The sequence below is a fragment of the Ahaetulla prasina genome, chromosome 10 (genome assembly GCF_028640845.1).
Source record: "Ahaetulla prasina isolate Xishuangbanna chromosome 10, ASM2864084v1, whole genome shotgun sequence".
Lineage (NCBI taxonomy): Eukaryota > Metazoa > Chordata > Lepidosauria > Squamata > Colubridae > Ahaetulla > Ahaetulla prasina.
Window position 1 is genome coordinate 11,126,177 of NC_080548.1, and position 25,399 is coordinate 11,151,575.

Here is a 25,399-nt window from a genome sequence, read left to right on the forward strand (position 1 = left end):
ATGTAGTATGTGAATGTAAAATATAATACAAAATAAATTTATTATCCAGTTACATGCACATCATGAACTAAGAGAGAAATTAATTTGCTGGCTATTGCAATTGCCTTCCTCAGTAAATTCTCCTTAGTTTACTTTGACTGCCAAGGTCATATACTTGATAACTTATTTAGGTTAGCCATAACAAAAAAATTATCTTGTGTTACTATTACATTGATTCAAATGCCATCAAAGTTAAGATTTCTGCCACAAGTATGTTCACTTTATATTTAATAACATTCTTTGCTTCTTACCCAATATGTCACTTGGTTCTTAAATATTCTACATTTTAACTTCTCAATCATCTGGTTTACAGTCAGGCACCCAATAATATTATTTAAAATTCCATTTCATGCCACTTGTTTCTATCATGAATCTTATTAGTAGCACACTGGTTTTAGAATAAAAATAAGAGACAAGCTTTTTTTTTATTGCACACCGAAGAAAAAACATTTGGCAACAAATGCCTTTATTTTTTTGGACACATGAACACAAAATCCCTGCAGGCTAAAAAAAGAAAAAAAATACATTGCAATTATACACAGCCAGCATTATCGCAATGGGGGAGGGAGGCACTGTTAACCTACCCATCCCAGAGTTTCTTTGAAAGAAAAAGTACCTCGTATTGCTATAGACATACATCCAGTCCAATTTAATAAAATACAATTTATAACATTACAAGTCTAACAGTATAGAAACAAACAAACGAACCAAAAAAAAAAGAAAGAAAGAAAAATACATCAGTCGAAAATGAACATATGCCCACAAGTTTTACGTACAAGGTCCAGGCCCTAGACATAGAAATATCACGAAAGTGTCAATAGCAAGGTATAAAGAAACCCTTAATTGATATCCACTTATGATCTTTCCTCAATTTGCACAAGGGAAAAAACCTTGCAGTTGAAACAGTATTGATACAATGCCCTCGGAACTCTGTTTTACGAAAATGAAAACAGAGGAACTGCCTTGCCATCGAGCAAGAAGGGAAAAAAGGACCCACAGCATTAACAACAAAGGTAGTTTTCTTGGCAGGAGTGGGAAGAACTGATTGGAGGTTGGGTGACCTGTCATAAGAAGAGCCATGCCCTTTTCCTCATCACTCAAAGATTCTTGATATTAGGGCTGTTGGAGAAAACGACTTCTCTGGATCAAAGAAACATGGAACATCTTCTGCATCTGATCTTGAAGTCTCCTTGGATGCCCTTCTTAAAATGCCCAGAAGTCACAGAAGTAAGCAAGACTCTCTGTTACAGAGCAAAAGCTTTTTAAGAGCCTCTTTGGAATAAAAGTGCTCAAAAAAAAAAAAAAAAAAAGGCAGAAGACTTACAGAAGGAACCACATTTGATTTTCATATAAACACCAAGAACTACCACCCAAGTTATTAGTCCATTCCCCTCCAGCCCACAGTTCAAATTTGCTACATTTGAAAATCTCCCATGACATAACAGCAAAAAAAGGAGCCAGCAGGCTTAATATAAACCAAGGGCCTCCAACCAAGTTGAAATTCTGGAAGTTGTAGCCCAAAATGACCAAAGACAACACAGTTGGAGAAGACTGGTCAAAAGGAAAGAAAACAACATTAAAAACCCCAACCAAACCAAACCCTAAAACCTTAAGAACAATAGCTAGAAAATGCACATCTTCCCATTGATTGACACATGCATAACCATTCAGTTCATCCCCAGGGGAAGGGGCAGTCCCAATGAGTCAAAAAGGTCTCCCAAAGATCAACAAGACCTTCCCTTTTATTAGTTTGAAGATCTTCATCATCGTCTGCTTTGATAGAATTTTTCAGCTCTGAAACATACCCAAATGACATCACTGGACCGTTCAGCAACTAAGAGATGACTGAACATTTTTTTGCACAGGAAAATTTTCAACAGAGACAAGAAGGAAGAGGGGGTGGAAATCATGAAAAATTCCAAGAAAGTGCAAAAGTTGGCAAGAAAGTTTTCTCATCAACATTTTTGGGCTGATAAAATCATTGTGATAATAATTCACTTAAAAAAGAATCCTGCTTAGATATCTCTCTGAAATACAGATGATTTCAAAAGACCAATGTGGGTTGCGGGCTATAATACGCCTGAAAAATACGATCAAAATCTGTTTTTTTTTCTCCTATGATAAGAAATTTTTAAAAAGAACCATTTCATATAGCTTATACACTTTATACAGTCTCATTTCCTAATAAGCCAATCAGAAAAAAGTCTTCCCAGATCCGTTAAGCTTCCTGTCTTCACAGTTTGGGCCCAACTACAACTAAAATTAACTGAGCCCTTTAAAATTCATGTTTTCATCCAATTGCTCTTTTTTGTTACTATTTGGGTGGCAGTGGGGAATCCCACCTGGCTCCCAAAATCAGCTTTTGCTGGCAAATGATAGGATGAGAGGATTAAGTCCTCCTCCAGCCCTACTTCCCAATCTTGATCCAGACATGGGAACAAAAACCGATTTGGTTGCTGAAGGTATACAAACCTTTTGGAAAGCCTGTTTTTCATTCTGCCTGGCTGGGATTTGGAAGAAGACCTCACCTGTAGACAGGTGGGTACATATATCCCTTTTCTCCACCTGTACTAGGCGCCAGGGCAGATATCCATTTTTCTTACTTCTCTCTCTCTTTCTCTCAAACCATGTCCTTACCTAGTGCAATAAAAAAAATGCTACACACTAAAACAGGTGCTTAAACTCTTTTCAAGGTGCCTCAGTTCTCCGTTTGTTTGGGTCAGCAGGAGTTAAAATTCTTGCATTTTCTCCCTGAACGTTAAAAGAAAAGAAAAGCAGCAGACAAACTAAAGCAGTGGCCACTCTCCCTCCCTGTGTGTCCTGATATCGATTATCCAAGTGAGGTATTCTCAAGGAAAAGTAAAACAAAAACAAAAAACCCTTACCTATACTTAAGCAATCTAATATCTTAGTTCTGGATGTCAGAACTAAGTTGCTTCACTTCTTTTTCTGAATGGGGACAAACACTGCATATTCCCTTTCCCACAGACACCCACACATGCCCACGGCTCTGGAAGAAGCATATAAAACTTTTTTTGTTTTTTGAAGACTAACTTCAGTGTACTCTGACACAACTGAATGATGTTCTTGGAAATGTACATTTTCCAAGTTATTAGAAGCTCTGTTTCAACTGACTGAAGGACCATCTAAATGGTGTATCATATTGTCAACTTGAAAGTCTGGATTTGAAAGCTCACAAGGTCACAAGATTCTGTGATACCCACCCTTCGATTAGAAATCCAGAGTGCAATTATTGGCCAAATCCCAGTCTTCCACAGTGGTGGCCATATCAACTCAGTCAAAAACTAGGAATTTAAAGCATTGTGTGCTAACACTCACAAGCTAGTCTCAACACAACACTATTATTGTCTGCACAACCCCCTCCCATCCTACTTTTGGTATTAACATGTTTCAGTGGAAGAGAACTGAGCAAAATAAGAATCCTAATAGAAAAGGTTCAAGATCAACATTACAGTTCACACTTCACACATGCTACTGAGTGTCGCTGTACATGCAAGAAACCTAAATCATCAAAGGAAACAGTATTTAAATTGCTGGTAAAAGTCTTTGATTGCTACTGTCACACTATACACAACTGTACAAATTGGCAAAGCCTTTTTTCCAATACACAACACCCACTTTCCAAGCTTATAAAAAGGGGTAGACAGACCAATGGTGACTATAAAACAGTTAAAAATAATCATTTGTAAAAAGCATGAAGGGAGCCTCTTCTGATCCGTTTTTAGTAATTAATTTTCTCTTCAGTAAAGATAAGTCAATCTACCCAAGAATGGATTCTGACTAGAAAAGCTACTGCCAGGTTATTTAAAAAAAATTATTGCCAAAGTTAAAACCTTCTATGAAAAAGAGTATTAAAAATGACTTCAATTTGTCAAACATAGCAGCATAAAATGGGCACTTTTTGTGATGTTTTGAAAAATACTAAAACTAATTGTTCAGAACCTGGTTACCTATTTTTAGAAGGGGAAGCAGTTCAGCATTTTGAATCAAAAGATGGCAGTTGTAACCATAATAATAATAATAATAATAATTGTATTAGAACTGCCAAAGGGGATTTTTCTCTGCTAACGTTACGCATTCACAGAAGATGTACCACCAAGCTGAATTCGCAGTTATAGTGCAATGGCTTTGCAGCCCAAGACTGCAGAGATTTACAAAAAGGGAACTAGCAAAATTTGACAAAGCGAAAAATTAAAAAACAAAACCAAAGGAACAAGCCATACCTCTGAAAATTCATGTTTGTTGAAAGGTGTTTTACACCAAAAATTCATTGATCAAGTCTATAGGGCCCCAGACAGAAAAAAACAGCAGAATCCTGTTTTGCCATTATCTGGAGACTCACTAAGCAGTTATGTCAAAGCCCAGCAGGAATTCATCTTCTTGACAAGCTTAACATGGGATAAAGAGGTAACGTAAATTGATTAATTGGTTAGCAAAATATTTCAATAAAAACCTTTCGTGCCAAGTCCTTTAAAAAAATTTTTTTTAAGAGGATCAGCCTTTTGCGTTTTGAGGTAAAAATTCAGTCCAATGCAAAGACTGTTTATGAAATTTCTGTTTACGGAAAGAAATAAAAATAAAAATGGCTCAATTGTGCCTGCACGAGATGTTGGTGGCAGGTATCATCAGTTCAGTGCAACTGTCCCAAGCTGCTGGTGGAGGGCAGCCTGAATTTAAAAAAACGAGCCCTGACAATTAATGGTTGGTGGCCTGACCAACTAGGCCGCTCCTGCCGTGTGGCTGCAGAGTCTGTATCAGGCAAAATACATGGTGTGCTGGGTGTCGTGATGGATCTGTACTGCCTTGGCTAGTGCTTGAGGGTCACGGCCATTGCTCTGTCCTGACACGTGGCTGCCTTCGGCACTGAAAAAGAAGTTAGAAGGATTTTACACATAATCTCACTGAGGTAACGCTCCTCAACTACATTCCCACCCTTTGCAGGTTGCCACTGTTTCAACATGAAAAGCCACGTCTAAGTATTGGGCAGAAGTGGTTTCTATTCGTGTTACAATAATATACTGGTAGTCCCTGACTTATGACTGTTTGAAGTTAAAACAGAACTATCTTGGGGCTACTTATGATCCAGATTCAAAGTTCTGAGGGTCACCCTCAGTCACATGACCGAATTTTGGGTGCTTGGCAACTAGGCCATATATATGGCTGGCTGTAGCATCCCACAGTCATGATTTACTAGCTTTTCTTTGCTGAAAAGAAGCATTTACCTCCAGTTTTTAGCAAAAAAAAAAGCCGTTAGTGACTGCCGCAAAAACGGTTGTAAATAGGTCACGACTGAGCCATTTTACAATTGTCACAACTTACAATCGTACTAGGCAGGGTCCATTATGGTTCTAAGTCAAGGACTACTTGTACAAAAAAGGTTAAGAATGAACCCTAGGCCTCTCTCATATGTGATTCAGGCATCTAATCTCTAAACTGCAGCTTCTTCTGAAATATCCAAAACATTGGGAAGAGTAGACATTTTAATTAGCTTAGCATAATGGATTAGCAAAACTAACAGGCTCCGCTAATACAATTTCAGAGTCTCTGCAGATTTTTTTTGGAGTAGATTATATTGATAAATACATTATCTAATTTTTCTAGCCAATTAAATGGAATCTATAATTAGAAGGCAGGATGTTGCAACTTGTTCAATAAAATATTGCCTGTGCAGCAACCAGCAACTAATGCCACCAAAAATGATTAATTTCCCTGTGAAATTTAAATCGTTAAAGGGAAGGAGCTTTGCATTCAGATCAAATCCAGAATAGAAGGGCAGATCTGTATATAATTTACCACCTACCTAGAATGCTATCCTAGACTCTGACTACACTAAACCCTTGAAGATCCTTCTCCCAAGTTTGCTCACCTGTCATGGTCTTTGTCTACAAGATGGTATCTTGCTCTAAATGCCACTAGCCTGGCATAATATGCAGGCGCAGGGATTGAGACAGACCGTGTGCATCGAACGTAAGTGTGACACAGCTGGTATGTCAGTAGCTGCAATTCATCTGCGGTGAAGCAGTTGTCATCCCACAAGACTTGATAGTGAGAAGGACGGCTGGTTCCCTAAAATAAGATAAATCTAGTCAATCAATCCACCACTGAAATTCCCTAAAGACAGACATACAAAGAGGCAGGCAGTAACCTCAGAACAAAGAAGTTGACTATTCTTCTTTTCTTCTCCAGGAAAGTCCTCTCTTTTTTCTTACAGAGTTTCTATGCAAGAAGAAGAAATAAGCAGCTTCTTCAACCTAGGGGCGAAGGCTGTTCATTAATGCAGAAGAAAATGTTTCACTGACTTTTCAGGGCCAAACTACAGCTGCTTATGCCACATTTCAATATCAAGGTTAACCTTTCATTTATGCAAAGCCATGCACAAACCACAAAATGCTACAGAATAACTGCTGGCTATATTTTGATTACCTGGATTCCTGCATGGCTACAGAGGTAAAAGTCGAATTCAGATGGGTGGGTGATAGTGCTATCCACGGTAGTGCCTGCCGGAACATTTCCACTTTTTCCCACCTATTGGGAGACAACACAGCCATAACGCTTAGTGTGAGGCACCCATGACAACAAAACAAGCAGAATTCATCTTTATATTTTATTTGACAGTAAATCAATCAACCTCTGCCGCGCACTTGAACCTTACCACTGCCCTACTACTAAAAATTAAGGATCATGATTCAATGAGCAACTGGACAGTTTCCTCTAAAGATGAAACTCTTTAGCTTTGCCTGAAGTCAGCCAGATTTAGATATACATAAAGCAACGTCCAACTGGGAATATTTTCACATTATCCAAATGCAATCGCCCTATGGTAGCCATTTTGAATGTAGTGAAAGAAATGGGCAGCAAAGAGAGGCCCGTATGACTTGACAAACATAAATGCACAAATCATTTCTGAATTTAAATTTGAAATATTAGCAGAGGTTCATTAAGGTTGGAACAGCTGTTGCAACTTGAAATGGAGTGTCAAACTTGAAATATGTTGAACTGAAAGTTCTCCAATAATAAGCAGGAGGAAATGAGATGGATCTGACTTACCTGGATTTCGCGCATTTCATTCTCTTAGGAATCATTAGAGTGCTAAGGGATGCCTACAAATATGCCTCAACATTTTCAGGTAGGCTTTAGCTCCTTGTAGAGGTATTACATCTGACCATTTAGAATCAACTTTGAATTATTATACTTTTTATTGGTTCAAAATGTTTAAACTTATTCCCCACCACCACCAAAAAACAAACAAAACCATCAATATCTAACCTTATAAAAATTCATTTGCACCAACCTTACCCCACCCAATTTTCCAAGAAAAGCCATCTGGCATCTCCTGAAAGCTGCAGAATTTAATAGGATGGCTTTACCTCTGCAGTTACCTACCCGTTCAGTTTTGTCCGCACAAAAGAGTCTTGTGTGATGCCTTTTCTGCACGACAATGTAAGTGATCCCTGGCCTGTAGTCTTCTTCTAAACTGATACAGGCCTTCCGGATTGCAATAAGCTCAGGCCAAGCTACCTAGAAGTGTTAAAGTTGAAATCAACTGCTGATCTGGGCTGCGCAAGGCAATTCATGAAGTCCCAATGAAGCTGTTGTACTATTAAGTAAGAACAGATATGAATCCAAGCCAATTTCTGGTTGCTGAATACATCAAGTTAGTTCATGAAAACTTTCAAGGTAAAATATGATTTTGCAAACTTGCCAGGAAGGAAATAGACAAGTACATTTAGAAAACTGCTTGTATGCATAGTGCTTTGGGATTAGATACTAATTTAATTTAGCATCAGGATGCATCACTGACATATAACATACATCTGGTTTGGATGAAGAGACAACCTATCTACTTTTCCAGCATACAGGTAGTCCTTGACTTATCGTAATTGAGCCCACAATTATGGCAATACACTGTGATGGTCATTACACCAGTTATCAGGTGACTATGCCTGATTTTACCTTTTTTTGTGGCAGTTGTTAAGTGAACACCATGATTATTAAGAAAACATCACAGTACTAAGCAAACCCATTGTTCACTTTTTTTGCCAGAAACTGGAAGCAAATGCTGTCTTTCAGCAAAAACATTACATCTCACAGTTACACTTTCACTGGAGTTCTGCAAAGGGCCATAAATATGAGCACCCAAAATGCAGTCATTCATTAGCACTGTTTATCAGATCATCTAAAATTAAATGGTTTTAAATATCGTAACACTAACACAACCATCATATTTTACTGTTTATTATTAGGATAATTACGGTGTTTGCAACCATTGCCTGATTTTTGTGCAGCAATGGAGCTCAGAAGCGATGCATGTAGGTATCTCAGAATCTCAAGAATAGTTTCAAACTGGATGATTAAATGTTTGTGTCGAGTGCATTCTTGGCATACACCTCTTTTCAGGCTATCTGGCAAAGGAATGGACTTTCTGAGGGGGCCTCATTCAGAGGATGAATTACTAGACCAATACCTGTTTCATTTGCCCTTCGGATACTCCTCCCCTGTAGTAAATGATCCGTGTGGGCTTGAAGCGAGTGGATTTGTAAAACTGGATCAACAGTTCTCGCACCATATTGGTCAGGTCCTGAATCACTTCCTGACTGTACAGCAGTTCTTGTGATGTCTCTTGACGGGATGTTTGCACTCGCACAGTAGCGCAGTAGCGGCTGGGGTGGCCATCCATGCTTCCTACTACAGCAGCAATGGAAGGTTTCTTCCCATCTCCAGCAGGTGGGTGAGTGACATCTGCTCCCAGAAAAATAACAGGTTGCTGGAATACTGAGGGCCTGGGGAATTGGGGGGGAAAAGGCATTTTAACTAGGAACCACCCAAAAAAAATCCTTTTTAAAAATGTTCTAAACAGTTCTAATTATCAATTTTATTTTTTCCAAGCTATTCTTCAGTTGCTGAGAAGTTTAGTGCTTATTTCTGCATTACACAACTCTATATTCTACCTCTTATAGCTAACATATCCTACCTCAGCTACAGGACAAGCAATAAATATACCCTGATGTCATTATGTTGCTCCCTGTTGCATCAAACAACTAACCTTAATTAATTCCTGCTTTGCTTTGGGGTAAAAAGGAGAATTCAATGAACTTTTGTCCCTTCCTTGAATAAAAAAATTCAGGTCAGCCCAGTCAACAAGAAAACTAAAGAATTTATTAATATAAAACAACAATTAAAAAAGAAAGATAAAATCTCAAGGGCTATAGGGACAAATGGAAATTCTACACCGGACTCCCAGATAGCCTCACTTTCTAATTTTTTTTTTCTCTGAAAGCCTCACTTTCTAATTTCTGTATGACTGTAACTTTGTTGCTGGTAATCCTTATGATTTATATTGATATATTGACCATCATTTGTGTTGTAAATGTTGTACCTTGATGAAGGTATCTTTTCTTTTATGCACACTGAGAGCATATGCACCAAGACAAATTCCTTGTGTGTCCAATCACACTTGGCCAATAAAAAATTCTATTCTATTCTATTCTAATGTGGAGATTATTATACAGGCTTTTATGTGGACAATTATCTAGTACAAGATATCACAGTAGAAGTGAACATGTGAATGAAAAAATAAAAGACTATTTACAGATAAGGTCTAAATGCATTCTAAGTTCTCATTTCTATAACTAAGGAAAACTTTAGAAGAATTTAAATTAGATAAATGACAAAATTCTCAATGCAAGGATTTTCATTTTGAGTGTTTTCATCATTCTGCTTCTCAATAAAACTCAGCCATATGCTTTCTATGGAGAATAACCAAGGGCTAAGCTGACCTTTGATGTGGTACAAGGACATTGTTTATTCCACCAAGTTTTGCATTGATCTTCAGACAAAGATTGGACAAAGTTTGGGGAGATGTTTTCACCACATTCTTCACCTGAACACACTGAGTCGCCATGCCCAGGAGAGTATCCCCAACTCGTTTAACTTCAGCTGCAAAGAAAAAGTGTTGTTTTTTTTAGAACCCAGAAGTTTTTTAAAATGCTCTGTCCAGCCCCTACTCCCATCCCATTCCAGTAACTCGAACTGATGACTTAGATAATCTAAGATTTGTTTTTTTTTTTATTTTAAAGAGTTTTCACAGGATTATTACAAAAGAAAAGCACCGAATTGTAATTGCACATTCTTTCAATATGATAATTATATTATGCATTTGGTCCAATGGTCTCTTCCTTACCATAGACGGGTGTCTTTCCTGGAAGAATCACTACAATTAGCTGCAGCCCCACATAAGTCAATTTCAAATGTTTGAACATGGGCTCCACGCTGTCTGCCCCTTGTGCGTATTTACAGAAGCATGGCTGGCCCTGGATTGGCATCCCCGCATCCTTAGAGATCTTGCGCAGCTGATCAGTAAAACTCCTAGAAACACAGAATAAGTCATAGATAGCATTATCACAAGCCTAACTTTGTGCAGGTTATCCGTTTTATTCCACCTGAAATGGTTTTGATAAAAGAACTGGATTGACTCTTAGAAAACAGATCTCTCTCTTTTTTTTTTAATTTGCATTTATATCCCGCCCTTCTCCGAAGACTCAGGGCGGCTTACACTATGTCAAGCAATAGTCTTCATCCATTTGTATATTATATACAAAGTCAACATTATTGCCCCCAACAATCTGGGTCCTCATTTTACCTACCTTATAAAGGATGGAAGTCAACCTTGGGCCTGGTGGGACTTGAACCTGCAGTAATTGCAAGCAGCTGCTGTTAATAACAGACTGCATTAGTCTGTTGAGCCACCAGAGGCCACTCTCAATCATTAAGTTAGATCAGTATTTTTTTGAATCTTTGCAAATTTAAGATTAGTGGACTTCAACTCCCAGAATTTCTCAGCCAGCACAACTGTGGAATTCTGGGAACTAAAGACCACATATTTTAAAGTTGCTAGGTTTGAAAAATACAGGGTTAGACTAAACTTCCTTGAATACTGTCAATGTAATTCTGGACATCAGAAAATGAGCACAACCAATTACTCTGAGCTGTAAATGTTAATACCAGGTAAAGCAATCACAGGTATTTGTGTACTTTTTAGGGTCTCATTATGAAATTTTTAATTATGGTAAGCAAGTTCTATTGATAATCCCAAATTATAATGTCATAATTACTTTCCATTGCATTAGGCTTCAATTATATTAGCTAAGAATTATGCTTATAATAAAGAAGATATTGGATCTTCTTGAAGTCCAACTCATCTCAAAAGGTTGTTGTTGTTGTGGGGAAAATACAAGGAAGGTGTGTTGAATATGTACATCGCCTTGAGTCATTTGTAAAAATAATAAAGGCAGGATATACATAATAAAAAATAAATTTAAAAGATAACAAAGCTTGAAGGTATCAGTATGGGGAAAGCAGAATGTGAAGAACAGTAATTGCTTTGTGTACCATCATCTTGTTGATAACAACATTTAACCTCTGTTAAAGATACACCGTTCAAAGCTTTCCAAACATCAGTTTAAACAAACATAATCTTCTTCTAAAAAAGAAAAACTACTTACTTCAACAAATCTTCCCGACATTGTTTCTGAGGTGCAAAGCAAGCAACAGCCCACACTTTGATTTCAATCCCAGCATAGAACTGTTTTCCTCTCATATCCCAGACACCCTGATTTGGTGTAGCAACAGTCTTGTTCTAAAGAAAATCAAACACAAAGCACTGTTCTTTGACAAGAATATCAACTTTCCATTGCATTTCCATGATCAACTACATTTTCAGCCTCAAAGTTTAATCAGTTGCCAGTAAAGAGTCTACCAGATTAAAAGTATGCTATTAGCCCCTTGTATGAGGTCTGTTGTGTAATCTAGATTGGGTGAAATTTATGAAGTACTTACCCTACCTCCATACTGCAGCATTGGTGCAGGTAATACTCTGCCTGTCAGTTCTGTCATTTCGTTATGGACAACAATACCAAACTCCTTCAGATATGGATCAGGTCCACCGACCATACTGTTACTCTTGACCTGGAGATTCAGAGAACATTTCTTAAATATAAACTCAACAGCTCTTGTGAATATTTTATTTGAGTAAGTGTAGCTCAACCGGCAGTCCAATTGTGCCTTTGTTCCTCAGTTGCTGCTATCTTTCGTTGTAGTTATCTGTGAATTATGTGGACTGTTGCAAAAGGAGGTGGGGGATGGAGATTATTATCCTATCTTCTATGTCTTGGATACACCACATTCTGGGTGTACCATAATCTCATCAACCCAGTGGCAAGAAATGGCGTTGGGTCCCAGGAAAAAGATTTGCAAAGTTCATGCAAGAAAAGATCCTACAATGATAAGCGTCTTCCAGCCACCATTTTACTCCATCTTAATGGTGAGTTAATATATTCAAGCAGTTACTCACTAGTCTGCTAATTTCCTCCTGCCTGTCAGGTGCAGATCGTGCTGTTGCTTTAATCATCGTTGATGTCTGATTGTCTGTTAGCTTCTTAATACAACGCTGTCCTGCAACTATATTACACACCTAGAAAGAAAAAGATACAGGGTGAACAAGCCTGATGCAGTGGAACAGAACTGAGGAACAGAACTGCCTAGGTGTTTACCTCAAGGGGTAAATATGTATGTTTCTGCTCTTGCCCTACTTGGAGGCATGGAAGATGTGGGTATTTCAGTTGCAGACTGTATTTCTGCTTAAAATACTGAGCTACTGTACACTCCATAGCTTGCCCATTTTCCAACTGCAGAGGGAACCTGTAAGCAGAAATATAAATTAAATATATATTCATTTCACAAAAAAGAGGTTTGCCTAGGGTATCAGAACATAAACAAATATTTTGGATTCTCAACTATTTAACAAAAGCAACAAAATTATTCTCCCAACAGTCATGTTGCTGAAATTAATAAAAACTGAAAGAAGTCAGAGATGGATTGTGGTATGACTGGGAAGGTAGTACTCCAAATATACGCTATCAAGCTCCAATGAAGGGATCTTAGCATCCTAACTTTAAAAATCATGTTTAAAATTTCAATACATAGTGACAGCATGATTTTAAAAATGCACAATATTGGTCAAACTAACTAAAAGTTAAAAGATGCTATTGTATAAATATGCATGTAAGATGAAGGACTACTTAGTCCCATATCACCGCTACATGCCTGTCGGGTAACATCAAGAGGTTTATCTGTAGCTTCTCTCATTTGAAGAAACATGCATGGCTGCCAGATATCGAGTTTTCTCCATCATTGTACATTAATTATGTAAATACAGGAAGTCCTCACTTAACTATGGTAATTGGGACTGAATTTCCATGACAAAGTGACACAACCCAAAAGCACAAGTCACCTGGAAATTGAGTCCTGGCAGCTGGATTTCTTTTCTCTTTGATCTGAAGTGCTTATCCAAGTACCTTTTTCAAGTCTGTCTATTTAGATAAGCAGTGAAATGTTTCAAGCCAAAAAAGAAAAGAAGTCGAGATGACTCTTATCTGGACGATTGAGGATCTTCACTGACATATTGCCAAAGCACAAGTCACTTTTTGGGGTCCTCTTCCGAATGGCATGAGAGTATGTTATTTTTATAGAATTCTGAAATACGTAGTTTATGAAATATTTAGTTATGTATGGCCTTCAGTTTATAAAATGCTTGTCCATAGCAGAAACAGAACTAAGGCTTTTCAACATTGTTCTTTTTTTCCCCCCAAAGAAAAAGCATACATACGTCTGATGGCTAGCAGGTCGTCTAGTAACATTGCAAACTCTGTATTTTCTTTTCATTTGACCACAGTGAGTAACCTCCACTTTTAAACCTATAAATCCAGTGAAACATAAAGACACACATACCAAAAGCCAATATGATATATTGAGAAGGAACAAAGATCAAAACAAACAACTGGGCTCTCCATAATTACATTTATTTTCTATAGAGATGCAAATCCACTGTTTCTGGATTGTTCAATTAAAATTCTCAGAGTGGATACAATAAAAATCAAGTTAAATAGTTTCTTCCAAAATCTATTCATCCTAAAGCTCATGGAGAAAAAAGAACCTTATAACAGAAAATGGGAAAAAAAAATTTTTTGTCCACTGAAAATACTACAGAAATGTATCATAATACTGTACTCAGAATTCCCAGTTTGGGGGGGGGGGGGCAAGTAATTTATTCGGATTTTGATCATGTAGTAAGGTTAGAACAACTTGCCCATTAAATACAGAACGGAGGTGGATTGTGATCATTAATAAAGGAGAAAAAATATTCTGAATTTTTACTTTTTTGTTGAATATTTCTGATAAAAACAAATTAGAGACCAACTAATTAAAAGGTACAGAGCTGGTTTTGAGCCAAAATTTCCATTCCTCATATTTTCTGCAGCGAAACCCCCCAAAGTATTGGTTTTCTAAAAGACAAATGGGGATGTCAGAGAGAGATCCACACAATGACAAAACATCCATCTGTGTAATCACATGTCTTTTTTTATTTTTAAATGTGTGATAGAGGGAGATGGAAACTCTTAGCAGTTACTAAAAATGTTCTCTCTAAACGCCATCAAAACCAGCCCAACTTATAATTTTCTAAGGGTGGAAATATACTGCAAAATTTTCAGAAATCAAGTTTTTTGTTCACCACAATTCGACATACATGATAACGTATTATTTTAAAGTAGTACCTCTGATTTCTTTGGTAAATTTAACACGCTGGGAATCCGTAAGGGGTTTTGTTTGTTCATTGATGTTCTGAATATCCAAGACTTCGCACATGAATTCAATAATAGGCTGAGCACGATAGAAAGCAGTTGCAGATACTAAAAAAAAAAGAGGAGGCGGAATCCTGAGAAAAGAATCTCAGGAGAGATTTAGGATAATTTGAGCAAACAGGTTCCTTCCATACCATCTATATTGAGCATCATGTTCCACATGGCAGGCCTGACAGACTGATGGAAGCCAAACCAGACCTCCCGACCTCCTCCCAGCGGGTGATAGTATCCTTCAGGGGGAGAGAAGAAGGAACGCCCCACTGGAGTGTACCTGGTGGAATCGGAGAATCTATTCAGATTTGTCAAGAAGTTACAAATCAGGAATATTTGAGGTATTATGTACAAAATATTACAAACATTAAAGATCAGATAAGTGGATCATTGTTGGAACAATTTGTTCTGGATCAGGATATTCCGTCACAGCACTTTTGGCAAGATCATCATCATCATCAGTGTAAGTTAAAGCATATGTGTACTGAGTAGATATTAGAACTGTCACTCAGAAAATTTTAACATAGCATACCACCTTTGAGTTTAAAACTTCAGAGACAGAGAAGGATTTCTGGTGTGAGTACAAATAACGGATCTAAGCAAAAGTCACTAAGGAAGAAGGAGACTAAGGAAATCCTTCAACAAATTTTGGAACATGTATTAATTGCTACGGAAGGTAAGTATCAGTACCCAATCATTCTCAATGCTAGGAAGAAAGCAATGGCAAACCATTTCCGAAATCTTGCCAAGAAAACTGAAGGGACTAGTTCACACGGTCACCAGAGTCAACACTGACTTGAAAGCACAAAACAAAAAGGGTAGTTTTGTAAAATAGAAATTGTTTTGCTGCAAAAGTTAGAATATTCTAAACTTATTAAAGAGACATAGTTACAATTTTTTAAACTGTATTTAGAAAGTTAATTTGACTCTTTATTCAAATGTTATTTTAAAAAGTAACTGATGTTCCATACCTTTCCTATTCCACCAAGTCAAAGATAGGTGAGAAAAGCAAAAAATATTTAATGAGAGCAGAAAATGAATATATCCCTTAGAAATATTGCATATTCCTTGCGACCGAAAAGAGGAATATCCGCAAGCGTTACAATGGACCACAACATGCATAAAAGAGTCAACCAGCATCTGCTGAGAAAACTACAGTCCAAGAGAGAATGATTACAAAATACTCACCTCATAGAGGGAAGATGGCGTGTGATGACATCTAGTGCCTGCACAGAGTCTTCTGGGACTTCGTTCAGATGCCCTGCCAAAGCTTCCAGGAGCATCTGAAGGCTGACTACAGACACCCACTGAACTGACACTTTAAAAGTCTGGTCCTTCCCTTCACCGGGGAGTGTGACCTCCATATCCACCTGAAGACACAACAGTGGGGATTAACTGTGCAGATCTTTCTTAACTGTACAGAACATCTGTTGAAATTGAAACTCTTCATGAGCTCAACTTGTTTTCCACTGATCCTTGACTGAATTCAGTTTAATCTCATTATTATTTGGGTACAGCAGATACCCATCGAAGTCCCAGATCATTCTTCCCTAGAATAAAAATAAGCTATAGTTCAAGGATCGTTCTCATGCACTTTAAAACATGTCCATATACTTCATCTAATGCAGGACACTGCAATTCAGGCATTTTGAATGCTCTTTAATAGGTTCAAAGCAATGCCAAGGATGCAGTTTTATCATTGCTTATCAGGTGGAAGCAATCACAGGTGCATATTCAAGCTAGCTGTTTTATTATATTCTGCCTATATAACACAGGCATCTCCCCAGATTGCTTGCTCTCCCTTGGGAACAAATAGATAAGGTTCTATGGAGCTTGGGGAGGGGAGGGTGTCAGTCCTGGATCTCTTGCAGCTGCCCAATGATTCAAGGCTAATTCCCTGCTTAAGCCCTCCTCCCTCCCTGTTGAGCATTTCCCAACGCTGCTATACTTTACATGACATTGCTTTAAAACGAAGTCAGGGTATCACTGACCCTCCAAGTGTCACAAATTCTCAGTTTCTCTTAGTATTGAACATACTTTCTGAAAAAGCTGGGAGTTGCACCTTAACAATGCCATGTTCAAATCTAAAACTTCTATTTTGATAACTTCATTATTTGACTAGGGCAAACGAGGAGGCTCAGTAGGACATTCTTAGGAAAGACGACATTGAATCACTAAGTTAAACTCTGAAGGCTATTACTGAAATGACTTACCCTATCCCTTCCAATAGGCAGAGGATGCGCAGTGTACATATTTCTTTTGCCGTCATAGCCAGGCTGTCGATCCCCAAATATTTGCATCTTGAAGTGTCTCACCATAGTATCTACTACCTCCCTGGAAAATTGAAATTGAAATGAGAATACCTTAATGGTACAAAAGCATGATTTTGCTTTTCAAAATATGAATTAGTTCAACTACAAATGGTCTCTACCTTATGAGATTGTCATTGCTGGGGAATGTTCCGTGTATGCCTACTGTATTATTTTATTTAAAACTGCCAATTGTCAGTAGTAAGAGGACCATTAAAATTAGACTTGAAACTATACCTGTTCACTCTCCGGGGACGTTTTTCTGGTTTGATATCGACATCATAATGATAAACATCAATTTTAGGAATCTGTACTTGGAAATGATTGGCTAAGAGACGAATTGGTTTTCCAACTGTTCCCAGGCCTGGCCGACGCGGCGGCTGGAAAAGAGTGGCTGGTGGCCCTGGAAAAATGGAAGCATGTTTGATAGGTAAACCTACTCCAAAATTGTAGTGTTCCAAACATTTGAACAATTTTAAATCAGTTTTAGGTCATATCCCATTTCGAAGTAGCTTGCATTTACATGCTCACATCCCATTTTGAAATAGATTGCATACAAACTATTAAGACAGACAGATCTAATACATGGATAAAGTTGACTGATAGTTTACAGGTTATAAGAAAAGAGAGCCATTGATATACCCACAGCTAGTTCCTTTTGTTCCCTCATTATGTTCTACTCACAAATAATAGAGATTACTTATTCCTAGCATCTCCCCTCTTTTTATATATTTATATATATGAAACTCTACTGTCGTCCTTTTCTGAAATGGTATCTTCAGTTGTTTCTTTTTCCTTCTGCATTTGAGCTGAGATAGCATAAGGTCTTCAATGTTTCCTCAAGTCCCTTCACCTTCTTTAATACTGTACTTTCAACCTCTGTACAGATCTAAGAGTTTGATGGTTTTCTTTTTAAGCCAACACATCTGAATAAAACTCAAAACTTTCCAGCTTTTATTTTGTAACATTCTCTTCACAATCCCTATAGTCCTTTCTACTATCCTATTTGACTGGGTATAATAGAGACTGGAAATAGAACGTGCAAAATCCCAATCTTTGGCAAACACTCTGAATTCCATTAAATTAAATTGTGATGTATTGTCTGTTATGACCTCTTCAAGGATTCCATGTGTTGAAGAGACTCACAATGCAAAATTTATTTATTTAAAAGATTTGCATGTCCATTCATCTTAGAACCAAACTCTGGGTGGTTCACAACAATTACATAAAACCAAAATAATACATATAATAAAAACAAAGAAATCAGGCACCACAACCAAACTGCTTTGATGCAGCCAACACCATTGTCTTCCAACTACAACTTTACCCTCTACCAGAAGTTGAGGGAAAACTCTTTACAGTTTTCAGAAAATTTAGGGCAATGGATCAATATTGCAACAGCATTACCTGTCTCACCTGGAGTAGTTATGTATAACTAGGTATTATTAATATACTGATGATACTATCCAGTGCCATATAGTTATATCACCTAATCTTTCATGTACATAATGAAAGAAGGGATAGGAGATCTGAGCCATGAGGCCCCCTACACTATAGGAGGTTCAACCTCTACCAAATTAAATTTCCACACTAATTTTTATTTTTTCTCTGAAATTAAAATATATCAAACACAATTCCTGACACAATCTGATAGGCAATTCAAATTCAGCTTTTTACACATGCATCTTACACACTTCAATATCTTTTTCCCCAAGATCTCACCTCTTAGTCTTTCATATACAATTATTCTCTCATTCTTGAAAAGTAAGTCAACTCCTCCTTATAATTCCAATACATTTTAATCTTTCTTTGCTAAGGCCATCCCCCACATCAAAATAATTTTAATAATTGACTAGTTAGTGTAGCATTTTTAAACTGTTTCAATTTTATTCCCTGATATAGGCAAGTATATCTACACACCTATTGCAACATTAGAATGCAATAATCCACATATAAATCATCATTAATTTCTTAAAAAGCTCTTAGAAAGGCATCTACAATCACCAGTTCCTTCCCAGTTCGGGGGGGGGGGCTCTAACCCCCGAGCTGCAGCCCATTCAGAACCAGACTACAGAGTTGTTGGGCAAGTGAGCACGTGCAGCAAGCAGGTGGGCACAGTTCCATTTGTGCAAGTGGAAGGCACTCTCTTCCCCTCCATGCCAATCCTCAAAGCCAGAAAAATTCAAGACTGTTGCTTTAAACTACTCCTAATTGATATTTTTGGAAAGTTAGTAACCAGGAGTTGCTAATTTTGCCAAGTTTTAGTCCTGGTTTTAAATGCTCGTGTCACACCAAAAATCTTTCTTGTAGCAATACCACACCTAAACCAGATGCACTAGTATCTGTTCACACTGCTACCGGTTCAGTCAAATCATAATATTTTCATACAGGTAAACTTATCAGTGTAACTTTCAAATCTTAATATGTATCTTAACATACTGGCATCATATCCTGTAACAATTATCACAATACAGTTGCCATTCCTGGAACAAATTTTGTTAAATATGTATTGGAATACAGGTAGTCCTTAAGTCAATTATGACAATTAGGACTTGAACTTCCATCACTAAGTGACACGGTCATAAAACATGACATCATGTGAACAGTGAGCACTTCCAGTTGCTGTCATTAAGTGAGCACAGCAATATTACATGATCACTGTGATCTGCCGCTGGTGTCCCTATTGATTTCGATTGCGGAAGCTGCCAGTGACAGTTGCAAATTGTGCTCATGAGATTGCAGGACACTCCAACGTCATGATTATGAGCCAGTCAATGAATGCCTGGCTTGTGATCACATGACCATGGGGATGCTCCGACAGCCAGGAACCCATCATAAGTATCATTTTGTTCAGGTCAGCACTATCATAAGTTTAAGCAGTCGCTGAACAAGTGATGGTTCTCTTTGTTTCCTTATAAAATAATGTGCCTCCCATGTGTAGTCATTTTTCCCCCCTGCTCAGTGAGTTCCAAATCTGTCAAACAAACCTTATCAGACACTCTTCAAACTCAAAAGTATTAAATATATTTGCAATAAAACCCATATTGGGGCTGCAGCTGATGCACTGCAATATTTGTGTGTTCAAAACTATTACAATAATATTTACAACTAAATCAATTCAAAATATTCTGTTTTCTTGGTAAAATGCAGGAGCCACTTACCATTAGTCCTTCCCATGCAGTACAAAACAATGCCTTTGCCACTGTCATTAAAGTGATCATCTGCCCTTATTATTGCTGTCAGATATAAAAGCCTGCTTGCTTTAGCATGACTTTAGTGATTTGGAGACCATGCTGGGAGCATAGACTCTTGCTATACTTTGCAAGAGTAATTGCCTTGTCTATTGAGCAGCTTTGACACAGAAACTGAAATTTTCCAGAAATACTGTATCACAATCAAAACTATTTCCAACACTACCTAGGGAGACTATTAGCACTAGAAATAATTTCAATTTAAAATATAAATATAGTACTTAAGGAAAACTATTTCTTGGAAAAAGATAAAGGCAAGTGTATTGCTACACAAGTCAACAATTAAGCTTTTATTGCTATTTATTCCTGTAAGTAAAATCATCTTCAAATCAAGCTAGGGTCTACATGGATACTTCATGATTTAATAAGAAAGCCATTTTTCACTGCCATCTAGGGAGTTGCTGTTTTTTTTAAGAATTTCCCATTCTACGACCTCCAATTTTCTTGGTGAACCCCGTAATCAAATACCAACCAAGTTTGATTCTGCTTAGATTTTTGGGGGGACTGGCCAAAGTACCACTGTCATCAATATTACTAGTTATGTGAAACAGCTCACAAATGGCTGTGTATATTCCAAACATATCAAACACGTTTTTACTTTATCTATCACTTTTCTGAAAAGTTCAAACCAGGAATAATTCGTTTTATTTTGAATCTACCTGGCATTTAAAAGGAATAGTTGAAAGAGCTGTAGAGCCCTAATTGGGCTACTTGGCCTGACGGGAGACCAGAATGGCTTGCAGCTGCTGTCTTTCTTGCTCAAAGTATCTTAGTACTCCTCCCAAATGCAAAACCCACATAGACCACCACTCCCTACCTTTCACTGCCAGAGCCACACCCTCTAATCTTTGCTTAAGATTTAGATCTTTGAAAACATTAGCAAGTAGAATAATAATATCGGAGCTTCAAGGGAGATGGGGTGGGAAGGAAAAGAAGAAAAAGGATCAGCTAAAATATTCTCTAGTTACCACAGAAGCTCAAACTCCTGCTCTGACCAGGAGGAAGAAACAAAAATTTAGTTTAGTTTTTTGTCACTGCACCTCGTACAACAAAATTAAATGCTATCTTCAGTGTACATTATAACTATAAAAATAAAACACAAGCACATATCCTTCACATTCTATACAATTGAATTGAAAATCTGATATTGCATTAATATTGCACTATACAGTAGAATTCAATATAGTTACTGCCCTGGGATAGAAGCTGTTTTTCAGCCTATTTGTCTTTGTTTTTATTATCCTGTACTGTCTGCCAGATGGTAATAGTTCAAAAAAGGGTGCCCAGGATGAGATGGATCTTTAAGAATGTTACTAAATTGACTGTCAACTTACCCTTTATAAAAATCACAGATATAAAGGTCAAAACCTTTATTCAAGCAAAATCTTCTCAAAATAAAAAAAAATACTGTGCCTATTACTTAATCACTGATTTAGGGAACTTCCATTTTACACTGTCCATTCTATAGTGGCCAGCTTCTGATACAATTGCCTATAACTAAACCAGAACAGAAAAAAAAGCTAAAAAAATTGTGAGGCAAATTGCTAAAATCAAAGATGAAAAGCCCAATAACAATCCTAATGTGAAACATATTGCTGAGAATTCACCTCTGCAATGCCTTCATAAATACAAATCTTCCAACTCTTATCTTAAAGATTTTAAATTTAGTGTTCTAATTAATATTTAACTGTTGTCAGATGGAATTCCCACATCATGCTAAAACTTACTGCTCCATCATTCAGTTGAGAAATCTCAGGCACATTGCTAAAGTTAACTACCAGAGCAGTATTTAAGTATCTCCCTAGACAGTTGAATCATTGAACCCAAGATCTGTTTATGACATACTAAAAAATAACAATGGTTAAGCCAAAACTAAGTGGCCACAAGCCAGTGTGATTTGTTAGTTATATTTAATCATTAGCATGTTGTACACACAGTCAAAAAGTATCATCACCAATGTAACTGATACACACATATATTTGCACTTATTGTACCTAACCTTAGAGTCACAATAACAAGTTGTTAAACTACTAAACTACCAAAAACTACTGCACTCTTGTCATAAACTTCTGCAATTACTTATTGTAACCAGGAATCAGAATTTTCTGGAATTTGTGGACAGGTTTTATACTTTTTAGTTGATTTTTTTAACAAGTATTTCAATACAGGCATAACCAAAGGTATATCCCCTTCAATATTAGTTGAAATATTATCTCTTGGCCTTCCATTAAAAATCCCGAAAGGTAACAAAAAGCAGATTAGAAAATAACTAAAGTACAAGGCAACTTGCTCTAAAACAGGGGTCTCAAACCTTGGCATCATTCGCTTCACTTTCACTACGACTTGCTTTCTAAGCCAGGGGTCTCCAAACCTTGGCAACCTTGGCAACTCCAAACCTTGGCAAAGCTGGCTGGGCGATTCTGGGAGTTGAAGTCCTCCAGGCTTGAAGTTGCCAAGGTTGGAGACCCCTGCTCTAAAAAAAGTTTGGTCATACCACTGTGCTACTCCCCCGCCCCCAAATAATCCAGCCAGAGACTGAATTCACACTTCATTTAGACTATCCATGTGGTTTGTCTGTCTTGGATTTAGCAAGGAGGCCCATAAACCATGGCTTAAAGCTTAGCATACTGTGCAAACTGGTCAACTGTGCTTTGTTAAAACCAGGTTTCGCCCAAGTAAGGGAAGAGGTGAACCAATGTTTCCTTTCTCCACTGCATCGACATCGCGGTGCAGAGTCCTCGGAAGGACCACATCGCCCGCTTCGGGATAAAACCACCAATGACCGTTGTTTGCGGTCTTAAAAAAAAAAGTTTTGGAAAGGGCAAGCAGGCTGTGGTGGTGAAAGTGCCGCTCCGTCTCTCAAGAAGGCAAGGAAAAAAAATGTTTTTTAAAACTGGCTCCTAAAGGCATCACGTGCTGTGCGTGTTTACAAACACTGGCCAAGTCCTCAGCTTGCAGGGAAGGCAGCAACCGACGGGGGTTCCTTTGTAGGCCCGCATGGCCTCGGGCAGAGCGGAGTCGACCTGCCCCGGAGAGTCGTGAGCCAGCGGGCACCTGTTTTCGGCTTCCCCGTCCTTCTCCTTCATTTCCCTCGAAGGGGAGAGAGAGGCGCCTTTCTCCCTCCGAGGGCTCAACGGGAAGGAAACCCGAGTCCCCTCCAGCCCCGCCCCAATTAAAAGGCGAAGAAAAGGGGCCATCTGGGCAGCCCCCTCCCCCCTTTTCCCGCCGAGGCCCACCCACACCTGCAGGCCGCTCACCTGGTCCCAGCGCCTCCATGGCGACGGCAGCGGCGGCGGCGGCGGCGGCCTCACCGCGGTCCCCCCCGGCCGCCGCCGCCGCCGCCGCCACGGGCCCCGCGGCTCCAGCCGCCGCCGCCGCGTATCTCTTGATTTCGGGAATATTGGCTTCGGGGTGAGGGTCGGCAGGGAGGGAACGAGGGGCGGAGAGCAGCGTCTCCGCCTCACAAACAAGTCGCGGCCGCGGCGGAACCAGCCCGCCCGGCCGACCGCGCTCCTTCGCTCGGTTCCAACGGGACCGTCGGCGGCGATTCCTATTCCTCCTCCTCCTCCTGCTGCTGCCGCTGCCGCTGCTCCGTCCGCCTCACACGCTCGCCTGCATATGCGCGCGCGCCTCCGCCCCGAGAGCGAGCGAGAGACGCGAGGCCGTTCCGGGGCTTCAAGAGGCGGCCGAGCCAGAGCCGAACTCTGAACGCGCGTCGCCTCAGCGCGGTGGACCCCGCCACAGCCGCCTCGAGCTCGGCCCCCTGCAGCTGCGCCTGCGCGCGCGCCTGCGCGTAATTAAACCCACCCACCCAGGGCAACACCCCCCCCCACACACACACTACCAGCCCCGCGAACGCACGCGAGGACGCACGCGAGGACGCGCGCGCGCCCGCCAGCCACCCAGAACGCGAGGACCAACCGGGGCAGCTCACAGGCTGTCACCCTGGGGGCGCGCGGGCGCGCCAGCCCCGCCCCTTTCTCCTCCTCTTCGGCCCTCGTGAAGAGAAAAAGGAGAGGCAGGCGAGCGAAGCGGGGGGGCGGGGCGGGGTGAAGGGGGCGCCTCGGGGGCGCGCCGGCCGCTTCGCCTCAGCCGCGGGTGTGGGTGCCCGCGCCCGCGCCCGCGCCCGCGCGCTTCTCCCTGGACCCCTGGCGCCGCCTTATTTTTATTATTATTATTTTTTTGCTTCTCCCTCACTCCCCTCCCCCCCCACATAGAAAAACGATGGCCCCTCCCGAGTAGAAAAACCGGTGGGTTTTACCCATCCCGGCAGGGCAGGCTTAATCGAAAGGTTTTTGGATGGATTGAGGCCACTCCGTGTTTCATAACCTTGGCCAATTTAAGACGGATGGATTTCAGTTCCCAGAATTCCCTAGTCCAGGTGGGTGGACTTCAACTCCCAGAATTCCCCAGCTAATAGGGGTGGGTTTTAGCTCCCACGTCTCCTTCCATCTTGCTCCTGCGTTGGTCAATTTTAACTATGTGGTAGTGTGCCTATTTATTGTTTTGGTGTGTTGCAATGTTTCATCTTGTTTTTCCCTAGAATCATAGGGCTGGAAGGAACCTTGGAGGCCTTCTAGTCCAGGGGTCTCCAACCTTGGCAACTTTAAGCCTGGCGGACTTCAACTCCCAGAAGCTTTGCTGGCTGGGGGATTCTGGGAGTTGAAGTCCGCCAGGCTTAAAGTTGCCAAGGTTGGAGACTCCTATTCTAGTCCAAGCCACTGCCAAGGCAGGAGTCCTTACGCCGGAGGTCTTAAAGCGGCCAAGTTTGTAGACCTCTGCCTTAAATCATCCTGGACAAATGGTTGCCCAACTTTTTCTTGGAAACTCCCAGGGATGGAGCACCCGCAAGGCAAGGAGGGAAACTTGTCCATTGATTAATAGTTTTCACTTATTTCCAGGTTGAATTTCCCTCTGATGGAGCTTCCACCCATTGTTGCTTCTGTCCTGCCCTCAGATGCCATGGAGAATAAATCAATGTCCACTTCCTTGTGACAGTCCTTGAAGTATTGGAAGATGGCTGTCTCTCTCTCTCTCTCTCTCACACACACACACATACACACACACCAAGCCTTCTCTTCCTTAGGCTAGA

The 25,399-nt window shown here is 39.6% G+C and overlaps 1 protein-coding gene across 3 annotated transcripts; it reads right to left on the reverse strand.

Moving 5' to 3' along the window:
- Positions 1-444: 444 nt before the first annotated feature.
- On the reverse strand, positions 445-23,890 carry LOC131204323 (protein argonaute-4). 3 transcript variants are annotated; one of them, XM_058195485.1, is made up of 19 exons: positions 23,655-23,890; positions 23,565-23,600; positions 17,294-17,459; positions 16,961-17,081; positions 15,936-16,117; positions 14,891-15,027; positions 14,668-14,804; positions 13,724-13,827; positions 12,609-12,756; positions 12,410-12,529; positions 11,896-12,024; positions 11,562-11,695; positions 10,241-10,425; positions 9,837-9,996; positions 8,525-8,840; positions 7,444-7,578; positions 6,484-6,585; positions 5,927-6,126; positions 445-4,923 (listed from the first exon to the last, which is right to left on the reverse strand). In XM_058195485.1, the coding sequence occupies exons 2-19, from the start codon at positions 23,581-23,583 to the stop codon at positions 4,815-4,817; spliced, it is 2,604 nt and encodes an 867-aa protein (XP_058051468.1). In that variant the 5' UTR covers positions 23,584-23,600; positions 23,655-23,890; the 3' UTR covers positions 445-4,814. The 3 variants fall into 3 exon arrangements, with proteins under 3 accessions (XP_058051468.1, XP_058051467.1, XP_058051469.1); XM_058195484.1 differs by lacking the exon at positions 23,655-23,890 and having other exon boundaries at positions 13,724-13,811; positions 14,670-14,804; positions 23,565-23,599; XM_058195486.1 differs by lacking the exons at positions 445-4,923; positions 5,927-6,126; positions 6,484-6,585; positions 23,655-23,890 and having other exon boundaries at positions 7,535-7,657; positions 23,565-23,599.
- Positions 23,891-25,399: the final 1,509 nt, after the last annotated feature.

Coding starts and splice junctions, on each gene's coding strand:
- LOC131204323 (XM_058195485.1), bottom strand. Junction 12,530..12,608: donor ATACATATTTACCCCTTGAG/GTAAACACCTAG, acceptor TTTTCTTTCTAG/GTGTGTAATATAGTTGCAGG. Junction 6,586..7,443: donor GTGCGGACAAAACTGAACGG/GTAGGTAACTGC, acceptor GTCTCCCAATAG/GTGGGAAAAAGTGGAAATGT.